Source organism: Centrocercus urophasianus, unplaced genomic scaffold (genome assembly GCF_019232065.1).
Source record: "Centrocercus urophasianus isolate 14NV4802_14NV808 unplaced genomic scaffold, USGS_Curo_1.0 seq_41, whole genome shotgun sequence".
Taxonomy (NCBI): domain Eukaryota; kingdom Metazoa; phylum Chordata; class Aves; order Galliformes; family Phasianidae; genus Centrocercus; species Centrocercus urophasianus.
In genome coordinates, this window is record NW_024884989.1 from 4,634,461 (window position 1) to 4,659,567 (window position 25,107).

The window sequence follows — 25,107 nt, forward strand, 5'->3', positions numbered from 1 at the left end:
GATGTTCTCTAGTTCTTTATTTCATGTTGCTGTTCACCAAGCCTTGTGTTGATAAAGAGAGAAGGTGCCATACAGTTCAGCTTTAGCATGGAAGCTCCTGACAGGAAAGTGCTGTGGTTGGTGCTGGCATCAGCAGCAAGCAGCCAGCTGTGCATCATGGCCTGCATTGAATGACCCCAGATCTGGTGCCCAGCCAACAATTGCAACCTTTTCCTCAAGCTTTTGCAGTTACCTGCAGGTCAATCATCCCGTATCAGAGGTAAAGCAGTATCTGTCATCTCATAGCTTCAAAATATCCATTATGCAATTATTTCATTATAAATCTCCTAAAAATGAAGATACTTATTAGTCCAATAGGATAGCCATAGAAATAAAAATAAATTAAGTGGTTTTGTACAATCCAGGATGCTCTCCTCTACTGTAATACAATTTCCACTTGAATACACTTTCTCCAGGGCATGGAGCCATAATTTGACAGCTGCATGGGTACAACTGAGTTCTGTATAGTAGAAGGAAAAATACCCATATAATTATGTCAGTGAGAAATTAACAATAGACCTTCTTACCACTGCAGCTCAATCTGTGCCCCAGCAATTGTGTATAATACGTGGCAATTGTAAATGAACACTGATCTGCTTTGCATTGTGATGCTGTTTACAAGCTTCTGCTTCACAAACCCTGCTGCAGGGCCTCTTGCATATCAATACAGAGAAAAAGCTGGTCTGTGGAAAACAGCAGCAGTCAATTGATAGCCTTGGCTTTGCTTTCTTATGTTAATTAATTCAAAAAGACTTAAAAAACAGTCCCACAGTGCATAGCTTGAAGGCAGTTACTTGCATTTCTTGTGCTGCTGTATTGGAACAAGCCACAAAAAAGCAAGGGAATAGAGAGGGTGCCTTGTGGTTTGTTCAACCAGTGCAAGTATTGCTTCAAGAAAGAGGACTTAGGCTGAATGGTGGGCCACCAGGGGTGACTTCACAGTCCAGTCCATCAAGAACCATGCCATCACTTGGTAGCAGTTGTAGAAGCAGCAGAGGTCATGGATGTTTTGGGGAGACGTTCTCCTCAAACTCTAGTGCTGAAAATCTATTTTATCCAGGATGACAACAGTTGTGTGATACATCTCTTTAGCCTGTCAAAACACAAAGCAGTACCAGTCATTCTTTACTCTGGAAATGACTGCTTCTCATAACGAAATATTCCCATAATTAAGCATCTTCCCATAAATTACTTCCCATAGTTCAATACCAAGCAGGTGCTGAGACTGAGCTGCTCTTTGGGAATGGGGAAATGCAGTGTCCCCGTTCACCCCTGGGACAGAAGAGAGCAGTAGTGCTGCTCAGAGGCTCAGTGGGACAGTGGAGGGCAATTTCTGGACTGCCTTGAGGAAGCTGTAGTTCAAGGCTGATGTCTCACCTGGGATAGCTCAATCCATAGAGTCTTGGGGCTGGCAGCAGAGCCGTAGTTCAGTTCTATGCCAGGAAGCCCCTGCTCGGAGGTGGGGCGCAGGGTTCTCATCCTCCGCAGCTCTTTCAGCGGGATGATGTGGCAGAGCTCCTGTGTGAGGGAACAGAGCCACAGAGCACTCTGGTGCAGTCACTTCAGAAAAAAAACCATCTGATTCTGACCAAGGAGGATACATCTCTTGAAAGGTGAGACGTAGACCAGATCACAGTAATTGCTTGGCTCTACTACTGCTGTGTCCTCAGAGCTCCTTCTGGACTGGGACAAACAGGACTGTGGCCTACGCTTAGTTTTACCATGGACCATGCTTGTTTGCCTGATCTGTACACTTGCAAAAGAGCAGATGGCAATAGCATCTGTGACATTACTCCCTGACTCTCAGGGTAGGGTTGTTAGAGTGACTGGCTGTGATGCATTTAGACACAGCCTCTTCCTGAAACGTGTTCTGCTGAAAGTCAAAGCTTATACCTGAAAGACTTCAGGGATTTGGACACGAGGGGGGAACTGTCTGGCATACCTGGGTGATGCTGTCCACCACAATGATCTGTTCTTTATTCACACCAAAATAACAGGGCACAGGGATTGTGCTGTTACTGACTTTCTCCACCAAGAAGATGTTGTAGCCAAAGAATGGCTGTTTCATCACTTGCTCTGTAAGAAAACAAAAGCTGGTGTTCAGGCAGCAGCTCCCAGCTAGTAAGCTACGCACCAGCCTAAGGTGGTCAAAAGCATCAGGTATTCCCAAGTCTTCCTACATTAAGAAGGGCAATTCACAGTTTCTCCCACCGTTCTTAGGCTCCTGGTGTTCAAGTGCCAGCAGCCTCAATGCACGTTCCATTCTTTTCAGAGCAGCAAACAGACATGCAGCCAAAATATCAATTAAAGCACAAATTAAAGCACAGGACTAGCAGAGTCTTCCACAGACTTTTACCATGAGGTGGGATTTGGACTATGACTGTCCTGCTTGGAAGCTTGTGCAAGCCTGCAGAGGAAGGCTGTCAGGGAGTTACATATCATGGACCATTCCAGACTCCAGAGATGTTTGCCAGCCCCACAAAGCAGCTTCCATCGCTCTCAGAGTGGACTCCCCAGGCAGATCTCACGTCTCCTCACCTATGAACTGGATTTTTGCATCCACTGGCTGGATTGGCTGCTTGGTTTGCAGCAGCCTGTCAAGATGGTTCTGCAGAGTCTCAGTGCTGATTCGGGACTGCAAGGACTTTGGTATGTATTCCTTCAGCTCTTCCCTGTGCCAAAAAGTAGAGACTAATTGACTCCTTGCCTGGCCAAAATCAAAATATCAACCAAGGGCAGTTAGAGAGAAGGGATGTGCCAACGATTTTCAGAGCAGAGCTGGGGGCAAAGGTGGAGAAAGAGGGAAGAGCCCAACAGGTCATATCGAAATTGAATAATGTGGGAGAAGACATCAGAGATGGTGAGACATCGTATTTCCACAGAGAAAAAAGCTGTGCACCGCCACCCAGTACACTGCAAGAAATCCTTCCTTCCTGGAGGCAGCAAGAGCTCTTCATGCAAGAACTGTAGCATGGAAGTAGAGTTACAGAAAAGTTTTCTTTCACAGGGTGTTTCTGGAAAGCATTTCACTGTCTTGATCCTCTGCTGCAAACACTACACAGAGCAGAGTTCCCCACACCCAGCAATTATATGGTTACTCCTCCTGTTGGAGCTGTAGGGGGGTTTGATGGAAGTATTACCTCTTTATCTCCATCTCAGTTAAAAGTACAGCTGTAAGCTCACACGCTTTCTTCTTGGTACCACATGGCCTAAAGAAATGCATGTGGCACCTTCATGTCCCTGAGCTCAGGAGGAGTCACAAAAGGAACTGTGAGTCAGAGATGGTCACCATCAGGAGTGTGAGTGGGAAGTAAACTTTCTTGGTTACAAGCAGAAGTCAGTCACTGAGTGATGTTAATTAATGACTTATCTTCTCTGGGACTTTCCATTCCTTCATTATCCGGAGAATACTTGCAGTCATCTACTCTTAACCCATGTGGTGCCAACAGAAACCCTCCCTGAAATAAACATACCTGGAGGGAGCAGAGCTCTTCTGCTCTGTTTTGGCCCAGTGCTGGAGCATAACCAAAACAGCCAGTTGCATCTCCAGTTCTTTACTGTAGCTTATCAGTATCTTCCCTGCCAGGTAGTCCCATTGTACCTGAAAGCACCAGAAGGAGGTCCAGGCAAGTCTGGGCAGTGCAAGACTGCAGAGACCCACATCCTGCCTTGCAGAGAGCTCATGCTGATCACTCTAAAGCAAAGGCTTGTTGCATTTGGGGAAATTGTGCACAAACCACATCTGGAACAGTACAGCCCATAGGCTACGTCCTCGCTAGCATCACTTATTAGTCATGCCCAGAAACAGCATACAGAGCCAATCAGCCCTCCCACTTCTTCAGCTGTCTTGGAACACCCACGCTGGCCCTCACATTAAGTGCTCCCACCATCTTCGTTGCTTACCTGGCCATAATGGATGTCAGTATAGATTTTGTCCTCAAAGTGCAGAGGTGTCTTCCAGGTGAGCCTGCGTAAACTCAGAGTGACCAGCATGTCTTCGAGCAAGTAGTCATGAAGGTATTCCTCCATTCTTATTGGCCTCACAATTTTGTCTACATATTTATGCAGAGAAAGAGTCATCACTCTTGCTGCTGAGGCAGCAGGTTGAGCTCCACAGTCTTGCAAGGAGCAATCCTGCACACCTCTGTTTTGCCCTGCCCTTAGCAGCTCCCAGCATCAGCCATCCCAAAGGGACGCAGCCCCCATGCAGACATGCACCACTTCCAGGAAAGAGCAATTCAGGCCCTGAGAAGGAGCAGCCTCTAACAGAGGTTAACTGCTGAAGATCCCCAGAGCCAGCAAGAGTTGGGAAATTATTTGAAACAGTCCCTGCTGGAGAAAATGCTTTAGGGAAGAAGCTAGAGCTAATCTGTCTTTACTTGCCATTTTTATCACTGGTGCTCCTGATGGCAAAAAGAGCAAATTCCTGAATCTCTTCCTGCTCTCCTGCCCCCATCTGCTCACAGATCTCCTGCACGAGCTCCTTGGCCACCTGAAGTGAGGAAAGAAGCAAGTAAATACTGCAGCCAGCTAAGCTCAGCTCAGCCCCAGAACAGGTGGAGGGCAGCAGTACAGCTCTGGCCAAGGCACAGAGAAGCAGGCTGGATATGGCATTCCAGGCTGCTGCAGGGATTCCTGGGAAGGATGTGGGAAACCACCAGAGCACTGTGGGAAGCACAGGCCAAAGGTCTGACAAATATGGGAGTTCCTTGGTGTGGCTCTGAGACCAGACCAAAGGAGAGATGCAAAGCAGAAACTCACAGTGAATGTCCTGATGCGGGTGATGTATTCCACACCTCCAAACATCAGCACCTCCAGCCGGCGGGCATTGCGCCCCTTCTGCAAAGGACAGTGACACACAGTGACACACAGTGACACGAATCAACCACGTAATCCTTTCTCCTTCTTCCCTCCTCCTCATCTCACCTTACATTGCTAGCCACCATTCCTGACCCTTCCCTACCCACTCCATGGCATCTCGCTTACATCTCCCTTACAGACACATGCCTGATTCCCTCTGTTGGAGCACTAACCAGCCCTGCTACCCAGCTCTTTCATACAGCACCTGCTGCCAAGCCCCTGCCCTCCCTTCCTTCCCAGCATCCCAACCCCTCTGCCCATCAATACCAGCAGTGCCTCCATCTCCACAGGGAAAAGAAGGTGGCGACGGCCCCCATACATGAAGTTTTTCCGCAGGTTGCTCTGACAAGTCCTGGCTATTTCTGTAGGAAAAGAGAAAAAGCTTCATGGGCTGAGAGCTAAGCATTATCTCCTATAGTTTTGAGTCTTCCTGGCTACTTTTAATTTAATCTAATCCATTGCCAAGAATGAGGAAACTGTGTGCCCATCCGGATCCTTCCTTCTTCCCTTGACACAGGGCCTTAGTAAACCCAGGGCAGTCATTTGTTTCACGGGACACAGGCACAGCCATACCGTGGTGGGTGCTGGATGGGTCGCTGCTGGCTTGCTGCAGAAACTTGGTGGCATAGGGCATCAGGACGTTAGAAGGGAGGAAGAAGCCAGTGAGCAGATTTAGGAGCAGCCAACCCCGCAGCACGCTCTGCCTGTGGGACAGAAAGAACAGTGGAATGAGACGATTCCTGCTCCACCCAGCTGAAAGTGAGCCTCTGCCCTTCTGCACGCCAACAGGAGGTGGCAGTGAACATGAGGTAATGAAATGAAGGGATACCCTCCCACCACCCTGTGCACACAGCAAGGCACGCAGATCCCCTCCATGCATGCGTGAATGGGAACCAACCGTGCTGCTACTCACTGCTTGGGGTTGAGAGTGACCTGTTTGATGACCTGGCAGTAAACTTCATCGTGCAAATTCTCCTTCTCCTTGCACAGCTGCATTCAAAGAGGAGAAAACAGCATCAAAGAGGGGAAGAGAACATCAGGGAGGTTCCAGCTCATCTCCATGCCCTTCTTCTCCCAACTCGAGTTTTGCCAGGAAATCCCAGACTCCCAGTATGGCTTTAAGCTCAGCCTTCACAACGTCTGCTCTGTAGTGCTATATAGGCCCAAAGAAGAAGGCAGACTGTGATGCCTAAGAAAAGCATTTACAAGTGCAGATAGAAACACGCCCTCTTCCACGTGGTTTTTAGTTGGCCTCTGCTTCAGTTCCTTTCCTCACACAGGGCTCTGCATTATGGCTTTCCCTGTTTTCCCTTTCCTGAAAGGCCTTGGGCTCTCATTCCCCCTGGTGCTTCAGCAGTTTGCCCAGGGAAAAGTCACAGACCTGAAGGATTTCGTAGACGCAGTGAGCATCATCCTGGTTCTTGAGTTTTGCCTGATCTCCCATGAAACGCATCAGAGCTGCAAAGCAAAGGATAATACTTGAGTGTAAGCAGAGGTGATCCTGCCATGGGGCTAGAAATGTCCCAAAGGCCCTTCTGCTCTACAGGCCATTACTAGGCAGCACTGGACAAGTGGTTCATGAGCCCAGGCAGTGTGGGTTCTTGGACGTTTTGCACTCAAGGCAAGGAGCATTTTGTTTTTGGATGCTTTCAGCAATGACAGTGGTAGTTACTAACAGCAGAAGTGCATTAGGAAGTACCCTCTTATTTCCTTTCACTGTTGTCTATGTGTAGCCACCAAGAGCATCCATTCATCCTCACTGAAGCCCATTTTGTCCTTGGGGGGCACTTACTCATGAAGTTCTTTGTTGCAAGCTCATTCAGTTCACTATCAGAGTACCGGAGCAAAGACTCCTGGATTGGAACCTGCAAGGCCCGAACACAAGGGTGAGCTGAGGAGGCAGACCAGCACAGAGCTGTGCTGTAGGCTTTGCAGATGACAACAGCTCCCAGTATCTTGCAGGCAGCATTGACAAGTAGGGGTCACCTACTCCTCTGCATAGTGCAGCCAAAAATCTGTCATCTGTTTTTGCCACGTCAGAGCAAAACTAGAGGCAGTGCTGGAGCTGGGATTCTGGCTGTTGCCATGGGGAAAGCATGGGCTCACCTTGGTGTACTGGACCATATCAGCTATAGTCTTCTTTTTAGCAGGTGTCCCCTTCAATTCCGTCCTAGCCAGATGAAAAGAACATGAGCCAATCTAAGAAATACCCCCAGAAATGTCTTGGTGAGTGCCAGGCTACACACATCCAGTGTGTGCCTGCTGAGGAAGAGCACAGTCTACTCACATGAACTGAGCCTCTCGGAAATAGGCAGCGGCGAAGTCCATCATGGTGTAATGATCACCAGCAGGGATTGACGTGGTGCTGGAGTGCTCTGATATCAGGCTGGGAACAGAGGTCTGCAGGGACATGCACCAAACTCACCCTGAAAGGTCAGCTGAGGAGCTGCAGTGTGTATTCCCTTCTCCTGCTATACCTGGAAAGGTCTCATCTGTTTGTGATGCCGTCCCTCCCCACATACTCTCAATGGTATTTGAGCACCTTTGTCTCTAAGAATTAAGCAGTCATCTTCCTCCTTAGCCACAGTGGTCAGATACTACCAGGGCCATGGACCTATGCTGGCAGGTCCCACAGAACACAGCCAGATCCTCTAGCAGTTTTCCAAGGACAACTCACCTCCCTGTTGGTGTTCCTGCTATCAGAGGAAACTTTCCTGCTCTTTTCCAGCCCTCCATGTCTGTTCATGCTGGCGCTGAGGTAATCAGGGGCTGCAGCCAATTGCACTAGGCTGGTAGGGAAAATACCAGAGCGGCCACCAGTGGAGCCAAACTGCCAGCCTGAGGAAATGGGAGAGAGTTGGGAACCATGGCAGGTGTAAACGGAACCAAGCAGTAAGGCCTCCTACTGGCAAAGGCAGCATCAGCCCCCGAATTGGCTTGGAAAGACCTCTCAGATCACCAAGCCCAACCCCATCTCATTCCAACCATACTACTAACCACATTCCCCAGTGCCACATCTCCATGGTTCTTGGACACCTCCAGGCACTGGGACACCACCACTCTCTGGCCAGCCTGTGCCAGTACCTCACCACCTTCTCAGAGAAGAAATTTTTCCTACTGTCCAGCTTGAACCTTGTCCCCCGGCACAACCTGAGCCCATCACCTCTCATCCTATCCCCATTACCAGGGAAAAGAGGCTGAACCCCACCTCACTACCACCTCCCTTCATGGAGCTGTAGAGAACATCCCCTATATCTGGGGATATAGGGGAACGATGAGAGTCGCAGTCAGAGAGCAGCAGAGCTGAAGGTTGACAAAGCCAGCACTTAACAGCTTGCTTTCTTCTGGTTTACTCAACAGTAGCCTGTAGTGCTTCTAGGCTCCGCAGGTCCAGCAGGCTCTTCAACACAACCCCCACCTTTCCCATCCAGTTGAACATATCCCCTCACCTGGCTCCAAGCCTTGCATGGGCAGGAGTTGGATCAGGTCACCCTTCTTGAAGCTGAGGAGGCTCTTGTCATCTGTGACATAGCTGCGCAGAGCAACAACGTAGTTGGTATCCTGTGGAAAAAGCAGTGGAGAGGTCAAATCCTGTCCCCAAAATGGGAGGGACTTAGACTACACCACCCCATGGAACCTGCCAGGTCCATATAGGAAAACACCTTCACTGACAGCTGCTCTGAAGCTGCTTCCTCACCTGCCTTAGCTCCTGGATGAAGAGTTCCACCATGGCCTTGATGCACGGAGCCTTGTGAGAGTGCAGTAAGAGCTGCTCCGACTTCAGAGAGAACTCCAGGGAGTTGCTGTCCTTCAGCTCCACCGAGAACACATCTGCAAAGCTGAGAACACAGCCAGCACATTCAGAGTGCTTCTGATGGAGCAAGGGGATGCTGATCATGGGATTGGGAGCTTGGTTCCCAGTATATATTACAGGCAAAGTGCAAGGTAGGAAGGAAAGGGAAAGAGTGAAGTCACTTGAGGGAGGGTCAGTGAGTCACCACAGGTCTTGGACAGCCATAGACATGGAACAACCATAGAAATGCTCAGCTCACCCTGTCGGTCTGCCCACATCATTCTTCTGCTCACCTGTAGCTGCAAAGGATCTTCAGGTGCTCAGGAGCATAAGCAGCTCCTTTCACCACTTTCAGCAGCCTCAGGCCTCGGTGGGAAACACCCAGGATCTGGACATCACTTCCATTTTCACCCTGTGAAAGAAGAGCAGCAGTGAGCACCAAAAGGCTCCTTCCCAGCCAGACAGGATGGGGAAAGAGCACCATGTGCAATGAAGGAGGTCCAAGGCTGACAGAGGTGTCAGACCTAGCAACATTCTCAAAGGTGTTTGGAAAACAAAGATGGTGAGGAAAGGGAGACAGGAGAGCAGGAGTGTGAGGATGCAGAGAGGCAGGTGGGAGAAGTGGGGGACAAGGCCACCAGTGACTGCATCTAAGCGGGTGGCCTAGGAAACAGAGAAATGGTTAGGGCACCAGAAGGATGTAAATGGGCATGGGAGGAGAAAGAGGAGAAATGAACAGGAAGTGCAGGAGGTTGAGTGGAGTGGGGCAGATGAGGGAGAGAAAGGCAGGGCACAAAGAGACATCCCAGGAGAACCAGAGTCACGCAGCCACAGCAAATCTGGGGTCTGCTGAAATGATTAAGACTCACTTGAACTGGGAAAAGGCGGGAGAAATAGTTAGCCCAGTTATCCCGAGCAGCCACCACGATCCTCTTCTTTATCCCATCCTCCTGAATGGACTGAGCATCATTGCCAACCTGCAACGCCGCTAGGAGGGATACAGCAAGGCAAAGATGGTAATGCCTCCCTCTGCTCAGGGATCTTGTTCCTACTGTCCCCACCCAGTGACCATGGGGCAGCAAAGAGCACACAGAGCTGAAAGGACACCCCGGTGCTAACCAATGTAACTTGCACATATGAATCTACCACATTTTTTTCCACCCACCTCCATCAAGCTCATGTCAAACACAGCTGGATTTTGAGACAACTCAAAACCCAATCCCTAAGCTTCAGTTTCCCCTCCACCGAAGAGATACAAATCATAATTAAGTTCTTCTGGCTGAGAGAGATTTCAGAGCCATTTTCTACGCATTTGGAAGAGACAACCATCCCTACAGCGCACTGCACAGCACACACAGTGTTCTCTCCTGCTGCAGTGACAATTCTCCTCTGCCCTAAGTCCTTCTGGAAGGGCACAGAGAACTCTTCCTCCTTTGCAGCTGGATGCTGTGATGGGTGCATAGAGGAAGGTGGGACAGGGCTGCTCATTACCCAGCAGGTCTTTCATCTTGCGCTTCTCCTCTTTGGAAATGCGAAGGCAGGAATCAGAGAAGGTGTCACGTATGATCTGCAGAGGAGGGAAACAGGCTTCTATGGAAAGGCTGCCACTGTGTGTGCTGGGGCTGTTAAAAAAGGCTGAGTCTCAGAGAGAAAAGAGCAGGGCCTTGACTAGATGGACCTGGAGAAAGGACTAGTACCTCTAAGTGAATGTGTGTGATGTAATCATGCAGTGCAATTATGAAGTCTCCAAACAGACACAACCCTGAGTCATACATTACCTGTTCACACAGCAAGTTGAGACAATAAGGGTGACTGAAGTTTTCTTTGGGGTAAAACACCTGCAAGAGGAGGATAAAAACAATAATGATGTGATGTATGTTTACAGCTGCAGCAGAAATGGAGGTGCTTTGTAATCCATATTCTCTCCTGCCAGGATTGAATCTCCATGTCTGGGCAGGGAAGGGAGAGAGGAAACGTGAACAAAATGACCAAATATGAGCAGGAGTGAAGGATCAAAAGTGAAGTGGTGAGATCGTGGGATGAGCTGGGGTCAGCTCAGCACACCAGATTTTACATACATTTGTACTGTTTATATAGGAAAGCTCCAGGTAACAACAGATTTACTTTATTTGTCAATATCTTCGTGCTTTAGAGAGGAAGGGAAGGACAGGAAAACTGAGACTCATGAGTAAGGCAAAGTAGGAGCTGGAATTCCTTGACTATCAGATGGGCTCATGACTCCCAGCTCACGTGTGATGTGATCTCCTCTCCAAACTATCTCTGTGCTGTTACAGCACTCTGGTTACACGTGACAGAAAGTGATTTTAACCAAACGTGGGATCACTGCCCTCCCCCTACAGCCAGGGCTCAGCTAACAAACCTTACCTCTTTGCGCAGAAAGATTTTCCAAGGAGGGTTGAAGTAGGAAAAGTTGACACCAGCAGTTAGTTTATACAGCTGGGTCTTGATCCCATCATCTTGTGTTACAGTAGAGCCTGGGTGGGAAGAAAGGGCAGTGAGGAGAGGCTTTGCTGACAACAGGGTCATCTGCCATTGATCTACCAAGAGAAAGGTACAATGCCACGTGCCTGACTGAACATTTGTGTAAGGAAGCCTCCTGAAGATCAGTGATCAGCTAATGTGAATGCACAGAACAGTCAGCATACAACTCATAGCATTTCTGATTACATGGATACTCATTGCAATAGCCACAAAGTTCAGTGCTCATACCAGAAACACTCCAGAGATCGGGAGCACGCAGCATCCTGGCAACTGGGCGCCCCTGCACTGAAGCTGAAAGATGTGGCCCCACTTTATGTCATTATAAAGGCTGCTGGAGGGTTCAAAAACTGTTAGAAGAACTGTCCTGAGCCAGCAGGCTGTAAAATTCTAGTACAAGGCAGCAGTACTTACACTGGATTTTGCTCTCTGCAGGAAATCTGTTAAGGTTAGACATGGTTGGAAGGCAATTATTCAAAGGCATTTCTCTATGAGATTAGGAATGTCTCCATTTAAGCAGTCACAACTTTGAAACTTCAGTTCATAGACGAACAAGAAATGTGGAATATATTCAGCTGTTTTCTTTATCCCTATTCAAAAGAACATGGGAATTTTCAGGCTAACCCTGTTACCTAGAATTGCTTTCACAGGATTTATTGAATGTCCATCTTCCAAAGCAAATGGAGCAGGAAACAGGAAAGTTCTTTTATAACAGGGCAGCTGCTGCAGATTGGAGTCCAGTAATGTGCTTGGGCTGATGGTTCTTTACACATTATAAAATGTGATGCTGATGAGCATTTTGTGCTTGAAACACTTTGGTGTATGCACCCCAAATAACACTTCCTCATTCCTCAGCCTGTCTTAAAGGGCTCTCCAGAGGCTCTAGAGTCTAAAACACCTGATTTTCCATTCCTCCCTTGTCTAAAGTCCAGCCATTTACTTGCAGCTTTGATAAAGGAACTATGCTTCAAGTAGGCAATAAAATATCTTATGGACTGGACCTTGATCAAGCTGTAACCCAAAGGTCCCTTCTGTTTTTAGGTCCATTTTTCATCTAGCCCTTCTTTCCTTTGTCATTAACACCTGACATCCTGCACTGCACTGGGAAGGGAAGAGTTAGAGCTGGGGAGGGTCTCAGAGTGCAGGACCAGACTCAAATTGTAGTGACAGTCTTATAGTTTGACTGTCACTGTAGTTTGTGACTGTTCAGCCTTTGACCTGCTGGCAAGAGACAGCTCATGCTGTGACTCTCCCAGGCTGTTAGGCTGAATCTGCCCTCGTTATCTGCTACCAAATCCCAGTTGGGTGATGTCAACACTCACCCTTTGATGAGATTTCCTGCAAGCCTTGGTTCCCAGGAGGAAAAGAGGGGGGCAAAGGTGGGAGAACAGGAGGGGCTGGGGAATCTGGTGGGGTACTTGATGGCTCCCTGAAGACGGACAGCAGAGGTATCTGTTTCTCCTTGATAGAGATGGAAGTTGATTCTGGCTTGGGCTTGGTGGGTGGTGGTGTCCCTTTGGGCTTCTCTTGAGGCGGCGGGGGTGGCTACAAGACAGCAAAACCATTTGACAGTTACTCTCTGCATCACTGTATGCTGCTGTTAGAAATAATACCCAGGGTAGCAGCCCAGCCCTGGGAGCAGCATCTGTTGGAGCAGGGATACCAGAACCTTTAAATCAGCACACGATCTACAAATAGATTAAGATTAGGCAAACAGAGGCATAGAGAAATGAGTATTTGAGACACGAGCCTCCAGCTGAGAAAAGGAAAAAATAGGCCAAGATCATGGGGCCAAATATGGGGAATGTGGATTGTTGCTTCCAAATCAGTCCTAAACATTCTGCATTGGAACTTACTGCAGCAGAGCCTGTTCTCCAGGAACTCAATGGATGTTACAGATTGGAACCCGAGATGGACAGCACTACGGTGTAGGAGTTCACAGAGAACTATTAGTGCAGTAAGAAATCAACTGGCTGCTGCCATACCGCACTCAGCCTGCTGGAGATTGGATACAAAGGATCTCTTTGCTGGGGTGATCAAGGACAGAAAGCACTCACTGATTTGGGAGAATTGAGATTCATCATCCCCAGCTTGGCCAAAGCCTCATTTTTGGGGTCATTCCTCTTCATAAATGGCTTGGACACTCTCCTGCAAGACAAAGGGATCAGAACAAAAGGGAATTGCTTGAGCTGCAGCAGGGTTGTCACCGCAGTGGAGCCATGTGGCAGAGCTGGGATGTGGTGCCTTTCATCTTGGGTGGCTCCCACTGTCTCACCTGGCAGGCTCTATAGGCTGGGGCTCGGGGGCTGGCCTGCTCTGGTACATTTTGATGATGTTACGGATCTCCCGGCTTGGTTCAGGTCGAGACTCAGGGGCTGAAGGTTTCACTACTGGTGGTTCCTTCCTTGCTTTTGGTGTCTGTTTCTTCGGCTTTGGCTCAGGAGGTGGCAAAGGGGCAGCAGGAGCTGTTGGGGGTGAGAGCTTTAACTGACAGACCAACAAAAGCACGGGAAAAATCCCTTTGTCTCATTTGAGTCTCCCACTCATTCACCTCTGGGCTGACCATTCATGGCCTTTCCCAGCCCCACTTTAGGAGCCCACTTTCCAAAGCACAGGACTTTCTCCTCTGCTGCCGAGACTCCCAGAAGAGCCAAATCTCTCCTCTTCTGGGTATACCCTGGGCTGACACCCACTCCTGGAAAGTTCCTGCTTCTCAACCTGCCTGGGTCTCCACTCAGCATCACCTTACCTGCCTCTGTTTTAGGGCTGGGTTTCTCTTCTGTCATATTCTTCTCTTTCTCCTGTTCTTTTTTCTCCTCTTCCATCTCCTTTGGCTGAGGATTTGCTGGAGGTGTCCAGGTTTTGGAAGGCACCCTGACTTTCTTCACTAGGATCTTTTGCTCTCCTACAAAGAAAGAGGCTTGTTAATCTCCAAAGGCTTGTTAATAGCCAAAGCTTAGCATTAATGGCATGGTTTCAACTCTTGTAACAAGAGATGGGGCTGCCCGTGACCCCACTCGGCTTTGGATGTCCAACACAGCTGCTGCACCTGGGAGGCTGCAGAACAGGGTGTTATGATAAGTAAAATTCCCGAAGTGGTCAACACTCACCCATCCTCTGAAAAAAAGCTCTCTTCTGCTGGAAAGTTTCTGGAGGATAGTCATCATCTTCACTGCTGGAGTCATAAACCTGCAGGCAGTTCACAACATAGTTAGTACCAGCCAGCATACCTCCATAGTTCCCTTTAAAGTCAGCAGTGATCTTCTCTAGATAGGTTTGGACTCATCCAAAACTTGCTCTAGTCTGGATGTGTCCCAGGAGGCCGGTTTCTGACCCAAGGAATCATCAACCCAGGTCAGAGAAAGAGGGGTGTGTTACAGCCCCAGGACAACTTGCTGAAAAATAAAGAATGAAAAAGAATGAATTTTCATATGGACCCCACTGAAATTCAGATCAGCAGTGAATGCACTGCAGCCAAAACTCCACAGACCTAAGTGTAACCATTTCTGACCCTGTGTCTTAAAGATTCAGCAAGTGGAACTTGAAAGGCAAACATAACTCTCAGCTCTCCTCTCTGCCAAATCAATGCCAGGCTGGAAAGGGAAGCAAAATAAATGCAGAATGTGGCATCTGAACCCACTGCTTGTTTCTCATACCGGTCTTTCTGCCTGAGCTGGTGGCTCTGGAGCCTTTGGTGGTGGTGTCACAACTTGGTTGCTGGGAGACATCTTGGGTTTGGGGGAAGTGGCTGGGGCTGGGGCTGGGGCTTGGCTTCGTGGTGGGCTTGAGGCTCTTGGCCTTGAGCTCTCAGGAGGCTGTTGCCGCCACTGCTGTCGCTGCTGCTGCTGCTGCTGTTGCTGGGAAAGATTTATGGCTTGAAGGGTCATCTGCTGAGCCTGGAAGAAGGAATTGCAGCAACCATGAGCTCTAGGCTATGCAAAAACATCAACCATCAGCCAGGCTGTCCTACTTTTGATTAGTAGTCATAGAACACCTACCTAATCCACTGCAAATATCCCAGATGTTATGTACAGAGCAGCCTTGCCCATGGTGTCTACTCCTACCTGGCCAGGTACACACAGATCCTGACTGTACAGATAGCCTGGGACATCCACAGACTCAGAAGGTTTTGTGTAGAAAGCAGAATACTGCAGTTCTGCATCTCTTGTAAATCCCATATTAAAAACATTTGGGACTTACAACTGATCTTGTTGCTGCTACTCATTCACCTATAGCACCTCAGTGTCCCCACGGACACTACAGGCAAAAAGGGGATCCCTAGTTTTGCAATCTTCAATAACCACAATGTTATATATCAAAACCTAGCTTTGTATACCAAACCCCAGAGCTACAGAGCAGGCCTAAGCCAGAAGGGGAGCATGGCTAGCCTCTTTACAGCACGTACACCAGTGCATTCTCCTTCTCCTGTTCCAGAGCCTCTCCCACCCAATCCCTTCCACTCACCATGAGCATGGCTTGCTGGTTGATGAAGGCTTGCTGTTGTGCTGCCAGCTGACTGGGGTCTACAGTGGGCACCACGGGCTGGGGCATGTACATGGCTGTGGGAGACATACATCTCTGCAGATACCCACAGGCAATTGTTCCCTATGGTGCCTGAGCAGCAGCATGGAGCTGAGTGCTCACTGTGCACTCTGCCTGACATGCAAACATACAGGCTTTGTGAGGATGCCCACCTTTTCATCCTCTTTCCAAGAAATTGTGATTACCTGGCATAGGGGCAATCCCACCAGCCCCCGGCATCATGGCTGAGGCAGCTGGCATCCCCATCATCGAAGGCATGGGCTGGTAGACTGGTGTTTGCATCATTCCAGAGAAGCCTAGAGAAGAAGGCCACATGCACAGGACTTTTGGGGAATCACAGATTGGGAAGGCCCTATCAGTCCCACCAAACACATCACATTGCTTGGAGCCCTCCGGTTCTCTCACCCCTCACTAACTATAAGGACATGCAAATGGTTTCTCTCTTCATACACATCACAACACACAGCAAAATTCAGGTAGACAAAAGAAACCAAAGAGAAACATGCAGCTCGTGAGGCTACAGCAGGATAGAGACCTTGCTTGTACAGTGCTGCTTAGGTCACTGCATCCTTCCTGGCTAAGCACCTTCTGTATGATTACAGAGAAGGCTTTCCCTTGAAGGATAGTCAGAAGTCTCTGGGACTGCCACGTCCATGTGGGTCTCTTTGCAGCAGGTAGCTGCTAAGATGCAGAGCTCCTGGACCTCCACACACTCACAAGGTACCGTGGGTGGGATTGTGATAAAGGATAGAAAGGAAACCAAACACATACACCAGAACCTCCACTAAGAGCTCAGACTTACATGGAATAGATAGAAATGATGGAAAAGTCTGAAAAGAAGCAGTGAGAAAGATTAATACCCTTCAGTTGAAAAAAAGCAGCAGTTACTTTGGGAAAGCATGTGGTGAATTGCAAGAGAGCACATGGCTTATGGGGACTGCACACTGGGAAGAGGTGGCTTGGGTCAGACAAAAGTTGCTTCTTTCCTTGACCCCTGGAACAACTCAGGAGAAAAATTAAAAGGTGGCAAGCTGACCTCACCTCTTCCTCAAAGCATCTCTCCCCCAGCAGCTGGGAACAAGTGCAATTTCTGGTGACCCAGGCTAAACTGAAATGCTTTTTTTCAACCAGCTGAACCCATGCAGTAACTAACATTTGAGGGATTCCCTGCATTGTGCTCACTGGAGCTTACCCACACGTTTCCAGCTGTCCACCTCCCCTTACAGACCTGTGGAAGGAAAGATTCCTCTCTGTGTGGGTCCGATCTTCCCACCTCCCTTCATGCGCCTGGTCAGGCTTTCCCTGTTGTCCAAATCCTGCATCAAGAAAAAAACAGCACTGTCTGAGCTCAGACAGATGGACTTCCCAGTAAAATGCCATCCAAAGGCACGTCTGAGCTGAGCAAAGGCAGAGTGGATGGCCAGAAGGAGTCATGGGGAGAGGAGAGCTGCAGAGAATAAGAGAGAACATCAGAGGACTCACTGGTGTCCTGGAGTCCTGATGTAAGACGGGGCTGAAGAGATCGTCCACATAGTGATCCAAACCTCCAGGGGTCACCATCTCATCTCTGATTCCAAAATCTAAAGGTGGAGAGGAAACTGGTGATAAGGCAGGTAAGGAACATTCTCCTCTCTTCAGACCCTATTAGTCAAATTTTGGAGAGGAACCCATTGAGAAGATTTTCCCCCATCTGCTCTGATTCCCTGGATGGGGCACAGGTGACCCAGTGTTGTGCAGTGTCCCGGGCAAGAGCTCACCTTGACGGGCACTGCTGGACTCTGGAGGCAGTCTGGGCGGGGGGAAGGCAGGGGCCTGGATGCCTGGGGCAGGGGGAATCCTGCTGGAGGGGAAAATGAGATGAGAACAGCACAGAGAATAGGCAGTGGGCAATAGGGACACCAGTGCGGGGCAGGAGAATGAGGTGACTCACAGATCCAAGGCAGAGTTGTGGAGGAAGTTTCTGTCCCTTTCAGGAGCAATGGGGTATCTCTGTGAGGACTCAGAGGGGCTGCTGGGGTTGCTGGCCTCCTCCATCTCTCCAATGAGGTCCAGCACAAAGTCACTGCCCAATAAATCCTGCCACGTGTTGCCAGTTAGCATGGAGATAGACCACCCTCGAGACCTCTTATCACAGCCCCTGGTAACAGGGAAAAGGAGAGAAAAGGTGTGAGAGCAAGCAGGAGGAAAGAGAGAAATAGGAAAACATTGCATTCAGCTTCATCCTGCCTTCTGTAGCCGTCAGCTTTAGGGTGTAAATCAATGATTAAGCACCTGGAGTCAGGAAAAAAAAAAGTGAAACACCCATAATTTGACTTAATTTGTCTTAATATTTTCTCTGAAGCTGCTCTGACTGATCACAGCAGTGATTCCCCTGTTCCTCAGGAGTCCCACAATGCAAACGGATGGAAGGGACAAGGAGAGAACATGATCCAGAGTTGGTAAGGAGTAGCTATTCCATCCATATCTGACCAAATGAATTTTAGCCCAATCGCTCTGGACTCTAAAACCAGTCATAGTCTCTTTCACATCCCCGCATCTCCTGTCCTCTGGCAGTACCTTGCACTGAGCATCCATCCTGCAAACTGTTCCCCGGTCATCCAGGACTCCACCTCAGCTGAGAACTTCTCATCTAGCACATAAAAGAAACAATCAGTGCACACTGCCCCCCAGCAGGACCCAGAGCAACATCCGAGCTCTGCAGTGCGCAGGCAGAGACCAGATGGAAAGTCTCGCACCTTTCTCAGGTGACCCACAGGGACTGAAAGTAGACAGAAGGCTCTGCATGAACACATTTGCATTTGTAAGAACTGCTCATGGCACATCTCAAAGCATTTCCAGTGTGACAGCTGAAAGCCTTTGCAGTGTCATGATTCACGTGGGTCATCCACCACCCCACCCACCAGAAGAGCTGGAGTGGAGATGCTTTGCATCTGATTCACACTGATTCCAAGGGCTCAAGGGGCAGCATAAATCAATGTCTGAGAAGGAAGAAAGGCTCAGAAAGCCACTGCAGCAAAGGCATTAGCAGCTGCAGCATGGGTCGTGCAGTGATGGGTAACAGGAAAACTGGACCCAGAGGGATGTACAAGCAGGACAGGCCTCTGCTGAAATTGGCCCAAACCCGGAAGAATCTCATCCCTCAGCCTGAATAGCAGGCCTGGCTCATTAAGGTCAGATCTTTCAGAGTTTGGGGTCTGGATTCAGATGCTTCTATTCCCCATGGCAGCACCAGCCAGCTGCAACTGATCCAATCACTCTGCACTAAGCTGGTGGGAGCATTTCTGAACAACAATTTCTGCACTGGTAAGTCCTTAGGAGCTAGAAGCACACATAAGTTACCATTAAATGTATGAACATCCAGCACCATCTTCCCTTTCCTCCTGTTTGCAGTCCATTCCAGTTGAGTGGGAGGGTGCACACGGGACGATGCATATTCTGCGTGCTGCGCTGCTGTCAAGATCTTGCGCTGACAAACAGCATTGTAGCCATCCATGCCATGATCTGACACAAACCTAGGAAGAGATATCTGCCTTCAGCACATTTCTCATCTCTCTTAACCTCCCTGAAAGCGCAGCTTTTCTCCTCCTTACTTCAGCAATGGCTTCTCCAGTGCTGGTGAAGGGGCAAAGGAGCTCAGTAACGTCGCCATCAGGACCCAGGCTCGCTGGCTCTGTTCCACATCTGGGTTCTTCCATGCCTGGGTGGCCACTTGGCTGAAGATTTCGTTGCGCAGAGCCCTGTTGTTCAAACCTCTCCCAGCAATGTAGTTGCCCAGAAGGACCTCCTGCCAGCCGTGGAGATTCTTGTCACCAATGAACCGCAAAATCTAGAAGTATTCATGGGGGGAAAGAAACAGCTTTAGCTGCAGCTTTCTGGATTGAACTGCATTATGAAGTAGCAACTGGAGAGTAGACACAGTGTGTTTGTGAGCCTTAGAGCACCCAGCAGTCAGATCTGGATCTGCTCTTATCTTCTGTGCACTATCAAAGTTCTGGGGAATTTAGGAGGCAGTGCTCATCAGGGTAGGACCCTGACCAGAAATCAGAACTTCTTCACTTCACTCTTCAGGCTATTCTGAGTTATGCTTTTGCCCAAGAGCAAAATCGTAGTCAGAATACTTCCCTTTCTTTGAGCATCAGAGCTCGGATCCACGAGCAAATTACTACAGGTTCATTAGTGTGTCTGAGCCCGCAGGCTGCCTACCTGTACAAACAGGTAAATGAAATTGGTGCTCTGCTGATCTCTGTGCAGAGCTCAGACAGCTCAGACATAAGGAAGCTCTGCTGAATGGTAAACTGACTTCAGTGTAGCTAACACTGTACCAAGTAGCAGGGGATTTGTTATGCTCAACCAACTCACCTAAGCAATGATTTGGGTTCTTGGCCATACATATTAATTTTAACAACATGTAGTTCTCAAAGGGATTAATGGATTTACTCTCGTTAGTTTCATTCTATTTTCAGGGAGTTGTTCATGTCTTTAAGAAACGTATTTCCCATCCACAGGGAGGAGGAGGTCACACTGTTCTCCTTATGCCAACACTACAGATTTGAGGGTGTGGTTCCAGGTGTAGTCATCTTGATGACAAAGTCCCTGCCTTCTTCCAGCCTTTATACAACAGTTCACTGTCCCCTATTACATACTGCATTGATTTAACTGCGTGTCTGAGGAACTACCAATGTATTTACTGTAAACCAGATAATGGGGAAAAAAATCTGGGTTAAATTAAACATTTTTGTGACTGAGGGAGAGAGAAGCCAGATCTCCCTTACAATGTCATGGCTACTGAATCTGGAACGTTGTGAAAGTGAGGCTTAGCAGTCTAATTTCAATATGTCCAGCCAAGTTTTGAGACTACATCACTAGGCAATTGGCTGGGATCCCATTGATCTCACCTGTTAATTGGTTTATATCACACCAAGAACACAACGCCCAGAGGCTGTCAGACTGCTCCAATACCTCAAAGGAACAGGAATTTATTCTGCTCTCTTAACACACCATGTACTGTAAGACGAGCCACCACCAGCATCTAGCTGCCCATACAGGAGGTGCCCATCCCTGCTGTGGGTGTCCCTGCTCAGCACAGGGGTGGCACCAGATGGCCTTTAGGGTCCCTTCCAACTCCAACCATCCTGCAGTTCTATGATTGTCTTATGCCCATCTGTTCTTCCACAAGGCCCTGGTCAAAGAAAACATCTCTTACCAGTTTATTGATCTCAAGTGCGCTCTCCCGGTATTCAGCTTCCAGGCGTGTTAAGGGCTGCTGCAGGGGATGACCAGGGGCAGGGAAATCTGTCCTCTGAAAAGAAACACAAGGACAAAATATGCAGTTTGTTCCTGGTGTCACTGGAACCAGTCTGTTTCTCCAGTTGGGAAGCAATGAAGAAAAATAGAGTTCCCACCTGGAAGTATGACTTAATGAAGGAGGAGAAAGGATAGCTGTTGATGTTGGCTGGGAGGGAAAGGTCATCTTTGACCTTAACTTCTGGAGGCAATGCTTCAGTTATCTGTTTGGCCTGTGCTGCATACTGACCTGCAAGAGAAAGAGGTCTTGGGTCATGGCAGCCAGAACACACCCAACTCACAGTGCAGTGCATGGCTGGCTGTTCCACACGTCTACTCTTGGTCAAGCAACAGTGTCCTCGTACCAGTCCTCTGTCTCCAGGGACACACAGTCCAGCCCTGCTGCCCCAAACCCCCTTGCAGGCATCTCCTCTCTGCTCTGAGACCACAGCATTTAACTTCAGCTCAGTTCTTTCAGACTCTTCTCCCTAGGTAACATCCAGGGAGCATGCAGCACCTGCAGTTTCAATTCTGTTGCATAGAATTTAAGGAGCAGAGAACATTAAATCTACGCAGAGATAATGTCGACAAGTGTTAAGTCAACAGTTAAATCAGAGGTCATCATGAGGCACTGGATATGGGGTTATCAGAAACAGGAGCAAGCACCTTGATAAGCCAAGGGATTTCTCAGTGCTGCACAACTTCTGTGCATTTCTCTATCCTGACCCCAATGTGTCCCCCGACACATTTCTCCCTTCCTTTCTCTTCCTGTTTATATCCCAGCACATGAAGGCTTCATCTTCACCACTGTCAGTGAACGTTGGCCTCCAAGCCACTGAAAAAAATATATATATTGTTTTCCTCGCTGGGAAAAAAGTATATATTTCTTTGCAAGTGCCAAAACTCTAGTTTTAACTTCTTAACCCTTGATTTCTTTAAGGATTTTTGAGAAGACAAATGGGTTTGAGACCTCAGACTCCAATATCCAGCTCTGCAAGAGACCTGGTTTCATTAAATAAACACTTCACTGTCACAGAACTTTTATCAAACACTTTTGTACCAACATTATCACCAGCTCTATCAGCACAGCTCGCCAGGGAGCTGAAAAGGTAACAAAAATGCATATAGAGCACAATTAGCTTTTATATCCTATTTACACTGCAATGATAATAAATCAAGCACAACCCAGGTGACAGACAGCAGGCGGAACAGGCACATAGGTAACACACTGCTAGGAAACGAGCAAATAAACAGGGAATAAAAGAGTGCAGGAAGGGAAGGGTTTCTCACCTTCAGCTGACTGCAGGAGGGCTGCAAGCTCTGCTGGGATCTCCAGCAGCTCCACATCCTGTGAGGAGAGGGAGCGAGTCAATACTGGGGTACCAGGCATGAAACAACGTGAGCCCTGAGCTGTTCTGCTGAGGCTGGGTAACTCACTGACAGGCAACAGATTAATTTCTGCATAGGCAGTGTTCAGAAATATTACAAAATAAGGAAGTATTGTACAGGTACAGAACACAGGTACATGATATGCATCAGATGGGAGGGGAAGGTGAGTAATTCCTGACACGGAGAAGAGGGACAGGAATTGGCTTTCTTTGACTCATTTCTCATCATTAACAAGTTAGGCACACTGCATGGGAGGCGTTGGTTTAAGGCAAAACACCATTTCCTCTTGCTCAGTTCTACATCATTTTTATTTTATTTTTCAGTATCCAAGAACGCTGCAGCACAAATAAGAAGAAACCTGACCCAGGTCTTTGATGCTCACTGCTGCTTTATATTTATTATAGCAGCCTCTCAGCACCTGTAAGAAGGGGCTGTGGTAGGACAAGGAAATGCTTTCAAAGTAAAAGAGGGAAGATTTAGACTGGATGCAAGCTTCCTTGCAGCTTCCTTGGGAATCTCCAAAATCATAGAATTGCGGGATGGTTGGAGCTGGAAGGGGCCCTAAAGGCCATCTGGTGCCACCCCTGCCCTGAGCAGGGACACCCACAGCTCCATCAGTGCTCACAGCCCATCCCTGCCCTTGGCTGTCTGCAGGGATGGGGCACCACTGCCTCTCTGGGCAACCTGTGCCACTGCCTCACTGCCCACAGTGTAAAAATTTCTTCCTTATATCCGATCTAAACCTCCCATCTTTTAGTTTGAAAGCATTTTCCCTCATCCGATCCCAACAGACCCTGATGAAGAGACTGTCCCCTTCTTTCTTGTCCCTTGTTTTGTCTCAGACTCTCCCAGGCTGATGACAACTTACCATTCCCTGGCTGTCACTGCTCTCCCTGTCACCACTGGCCAGGGACTTTCTTTGTCACTTCCTTTCTTGATCTCCTGCTGTTAGGTATGTTTGGAGGAGAAAAGACAATGTATTAGTGATCGCTTCCAGCTGCTTTTGAGAGCAGACCTGCAGGTAGGCAGGAGTTGGTGTCCTGCTCCAGCAGATAAAGTGACAGAAAAGCTGCAATGCCTCCCTGGAATCCAACCTGGTAAGAAGGGATGCCCAGGCAAAGCCCTTAGTTTCGCTGAAACTCCACTTGCTCTGAACAACACCAGCCCAGCATCCCCGCCAAACCTTTCCTGCCTTGTCTTAGAGCAAAAGCGCACAGAACCTGTCAGAAACATTCACCTGTTTCCTTCAGCATCAAAGAGTACGGGATGGAGGAAGCTTTCCGTGGAGGCAGACTCCTTTAGAGCGGGTGGGAGGGATACCAAGAGCCGAACCCCCTCACAGCTCTGCCATTTCCCATCTCATACCAATGTCTCCCAGCCCCAGCACTCACCTGCTTCCTACTCCAAGGTGAAAAAGGAGAGACTCGGTCTCTCCCTACTTCTCTCAGTTGCTTGCCTGTTGCAGAATGGTGTGGCTAGATGGGAGGTGATGAGTGCCGGGCTGAGAAAGACAGTAGGCATGCTAAAGTACAAAGGGCAGGTCTGCAGGGAGCGGGCAAAAGGAGGAACTCAGCAGCAGGTGAACTTTGAGACCTGTTATTGTTGTAAATGTATTTTCAGATACCTCATCAAGCAAACAATGGGGGGAACAGAAACAGACTCAAACGAACAGTGCTGCTGTGATTATCTGACAGAAAGAAAATCTGGGTCCCGTCCAAGCAAAAAAAAATCCTGTCTGGAAAAGAAACACAAACCGATCTGGGCATGGCATGGCAGAAGGCACCACTGCAATCTTCCAGGGAAATAGTCTCCAAACATGGGAAATCTGCTCTAATCTTATAGATGCCTGTCTAAAAAATGATCGAATTAATGTTATGCTTTTTATTGTCAGCTTGTCTGTCACTTTTCTTTTAAATGTTTGTGCACCAAAATCTCACCACTGGATAAATGTAATGACAGTGGAATGAAGGCACGTGGGTCCTATCAGTGTTTTCTCAGCCTGTTTTGGATTGTTGAAAATGTGTGTGGAGGTTCTGCTTATAACAACAGGGAAACTGCATGGTAATTAAAGGTGCTTTGCAAAAATCAGATGAGCCCAACCTCATTGGATGAAGCAGATGAAATATTATCAGAGAGAGAACATTAAGATGGTGCCTGGAGGCCTTAACAAAGATGAGGAGCCTGTTGGGCCAGGTGAGGTGGGAGCAGCACCCCTGCCACCCTCTGGACTCCTCCAGCCCCTTCCCAGGGCACATGCTTTTGTTCTCCTTAAGCCAGGCTTGGCTAGATGGATGGAACGTGCACGCAATACTCAAACCCCACATGCTGCTGAGCACCCAGTAGGTCCCACCTGAGACCCATAAGCAATCAGGCATCCCTGGGGCTGCTGTTCAATTGAAAGCCAGGTGCAGGAGGGCTCTCTTTTTCCTCTGCCTTCCTAGCAACTCCTGCTCTTGGGGTGGTATGCATCTGTGCTCAGGCCTTGCTTCAGTGCTGTGCTTTGGCTCTTAGGTTGGTCTGCTGTTTTATTTTCCCCCCTCTGCGTTTTAGAATGTGGCTGTTTCTTGTTGCTGCAGCTTGGCTGTAGGAGTTGGAACATGCCATCCACATCCTCCAGATGCTCAGATTCAATGGAGAGTGCATTCAGCATTATCTGAAGGAGTAAATGTACCACATATTTTAGTAGCATATCCTTATAAATA

The 25,107-nt window shown here is 48.5% G+C and overlaps 1 protein-coding gene across 3 annotated transcripts; it reads right to left on the reverse strand.

Annotated features, from left to right (window-relative positions):
- Nucleotides 1-23,943, reverse strand: MYO15B (myosin XVB). Of its 3 annotated transcripts, none has more exons than XM_042833269.1 (43): nt 23,797-23,943; nt 23,274-23,347; nt 22,307-22,364; nt 21,136-21,266; nt 20,937-21,032; nt 19,324-19,559; nt 19,073-19,245; nt 18,290-18,362; nt 17,664-17,870; nt 17,491-17,573; nt 17,216-17,313; nt 16,962-17,049; nt 15,919-16,029; nt 15,656-15,750; nt 14,848-15,087; nt 14,302-14,380; nt 13,941-14,096; nt 13,467-13,656; nt 13,249-13,339; nt 12,514-12,736; nt 11,078-11,187; nt 10,471-10,530; nt 10,184-10,259; nt 9,562-9,680; nt 8,986-9,104; nt 8,597-8,738; nt 8,349-8,460; nt 7,577-7,737; nt 7,187-7,299; nt 7,006-7,069; nt 6,692-6,764; nt 6,281-6,357; nt 5,813-5,889; nt 5,473-5,603; nt 5,167-5,261; nt 4,801-4,878; nt 4,423-4,531; nt 3,943-4,091; nt 3,513-3,640; nt 2,578-2,711; nt 1,982-2,115; nt 1,417-1,557; nt 1-1,132 (listed from the first exon to the last, which is right to left on the reverse strand). In XM_042833269.1, the coding sequence occupies exons 2-43, from the start codon at nt 23,274-23,276 to the stop codon at nt 1,073-1,075; spliced, it is 4,893 nt and encodes a 1,630-aa protein (XP_042689203.1). In that variant the 5' UTR covers nt 23,277-23,347; nt 23,797-23,943; the 3' UTR covers nt 1-1,072. The 3 variants fall into 3 exon arrangements, with proteins under 3 accessions (XP_042689203.1, XP_042689204.1, XP_042689202.1); XM_042833270.1 differs by having other exon boundaries at nt 17,491-17,570; nt 23,274-23,350; XM_042833268.1 differs by having other exon boundaries at nt 23,274-23,350.
- Between the last annotated feature and the right edge of the window lie 1,164 nt (nt 23,944-25,107).

Coding starts and splice junctions, on each gene's coding strand:
- MYO15B (XM_042833269.1), bottom strand. Junction 19,246..19,323: donor CTGGAGAAGCCATTGCTGAA/GTAAGGAGGAGA, acceptor ATCTCTTCCTAG/GTTTGTGTCAGATCATGGCA. Junction 17,050..17,215: donor ATCAGGACTCCAGGACACCA/GTGAGTCCTCTG, acceptor TTCTTGATGCAG/GATTTGGACAACAGGGAAAG.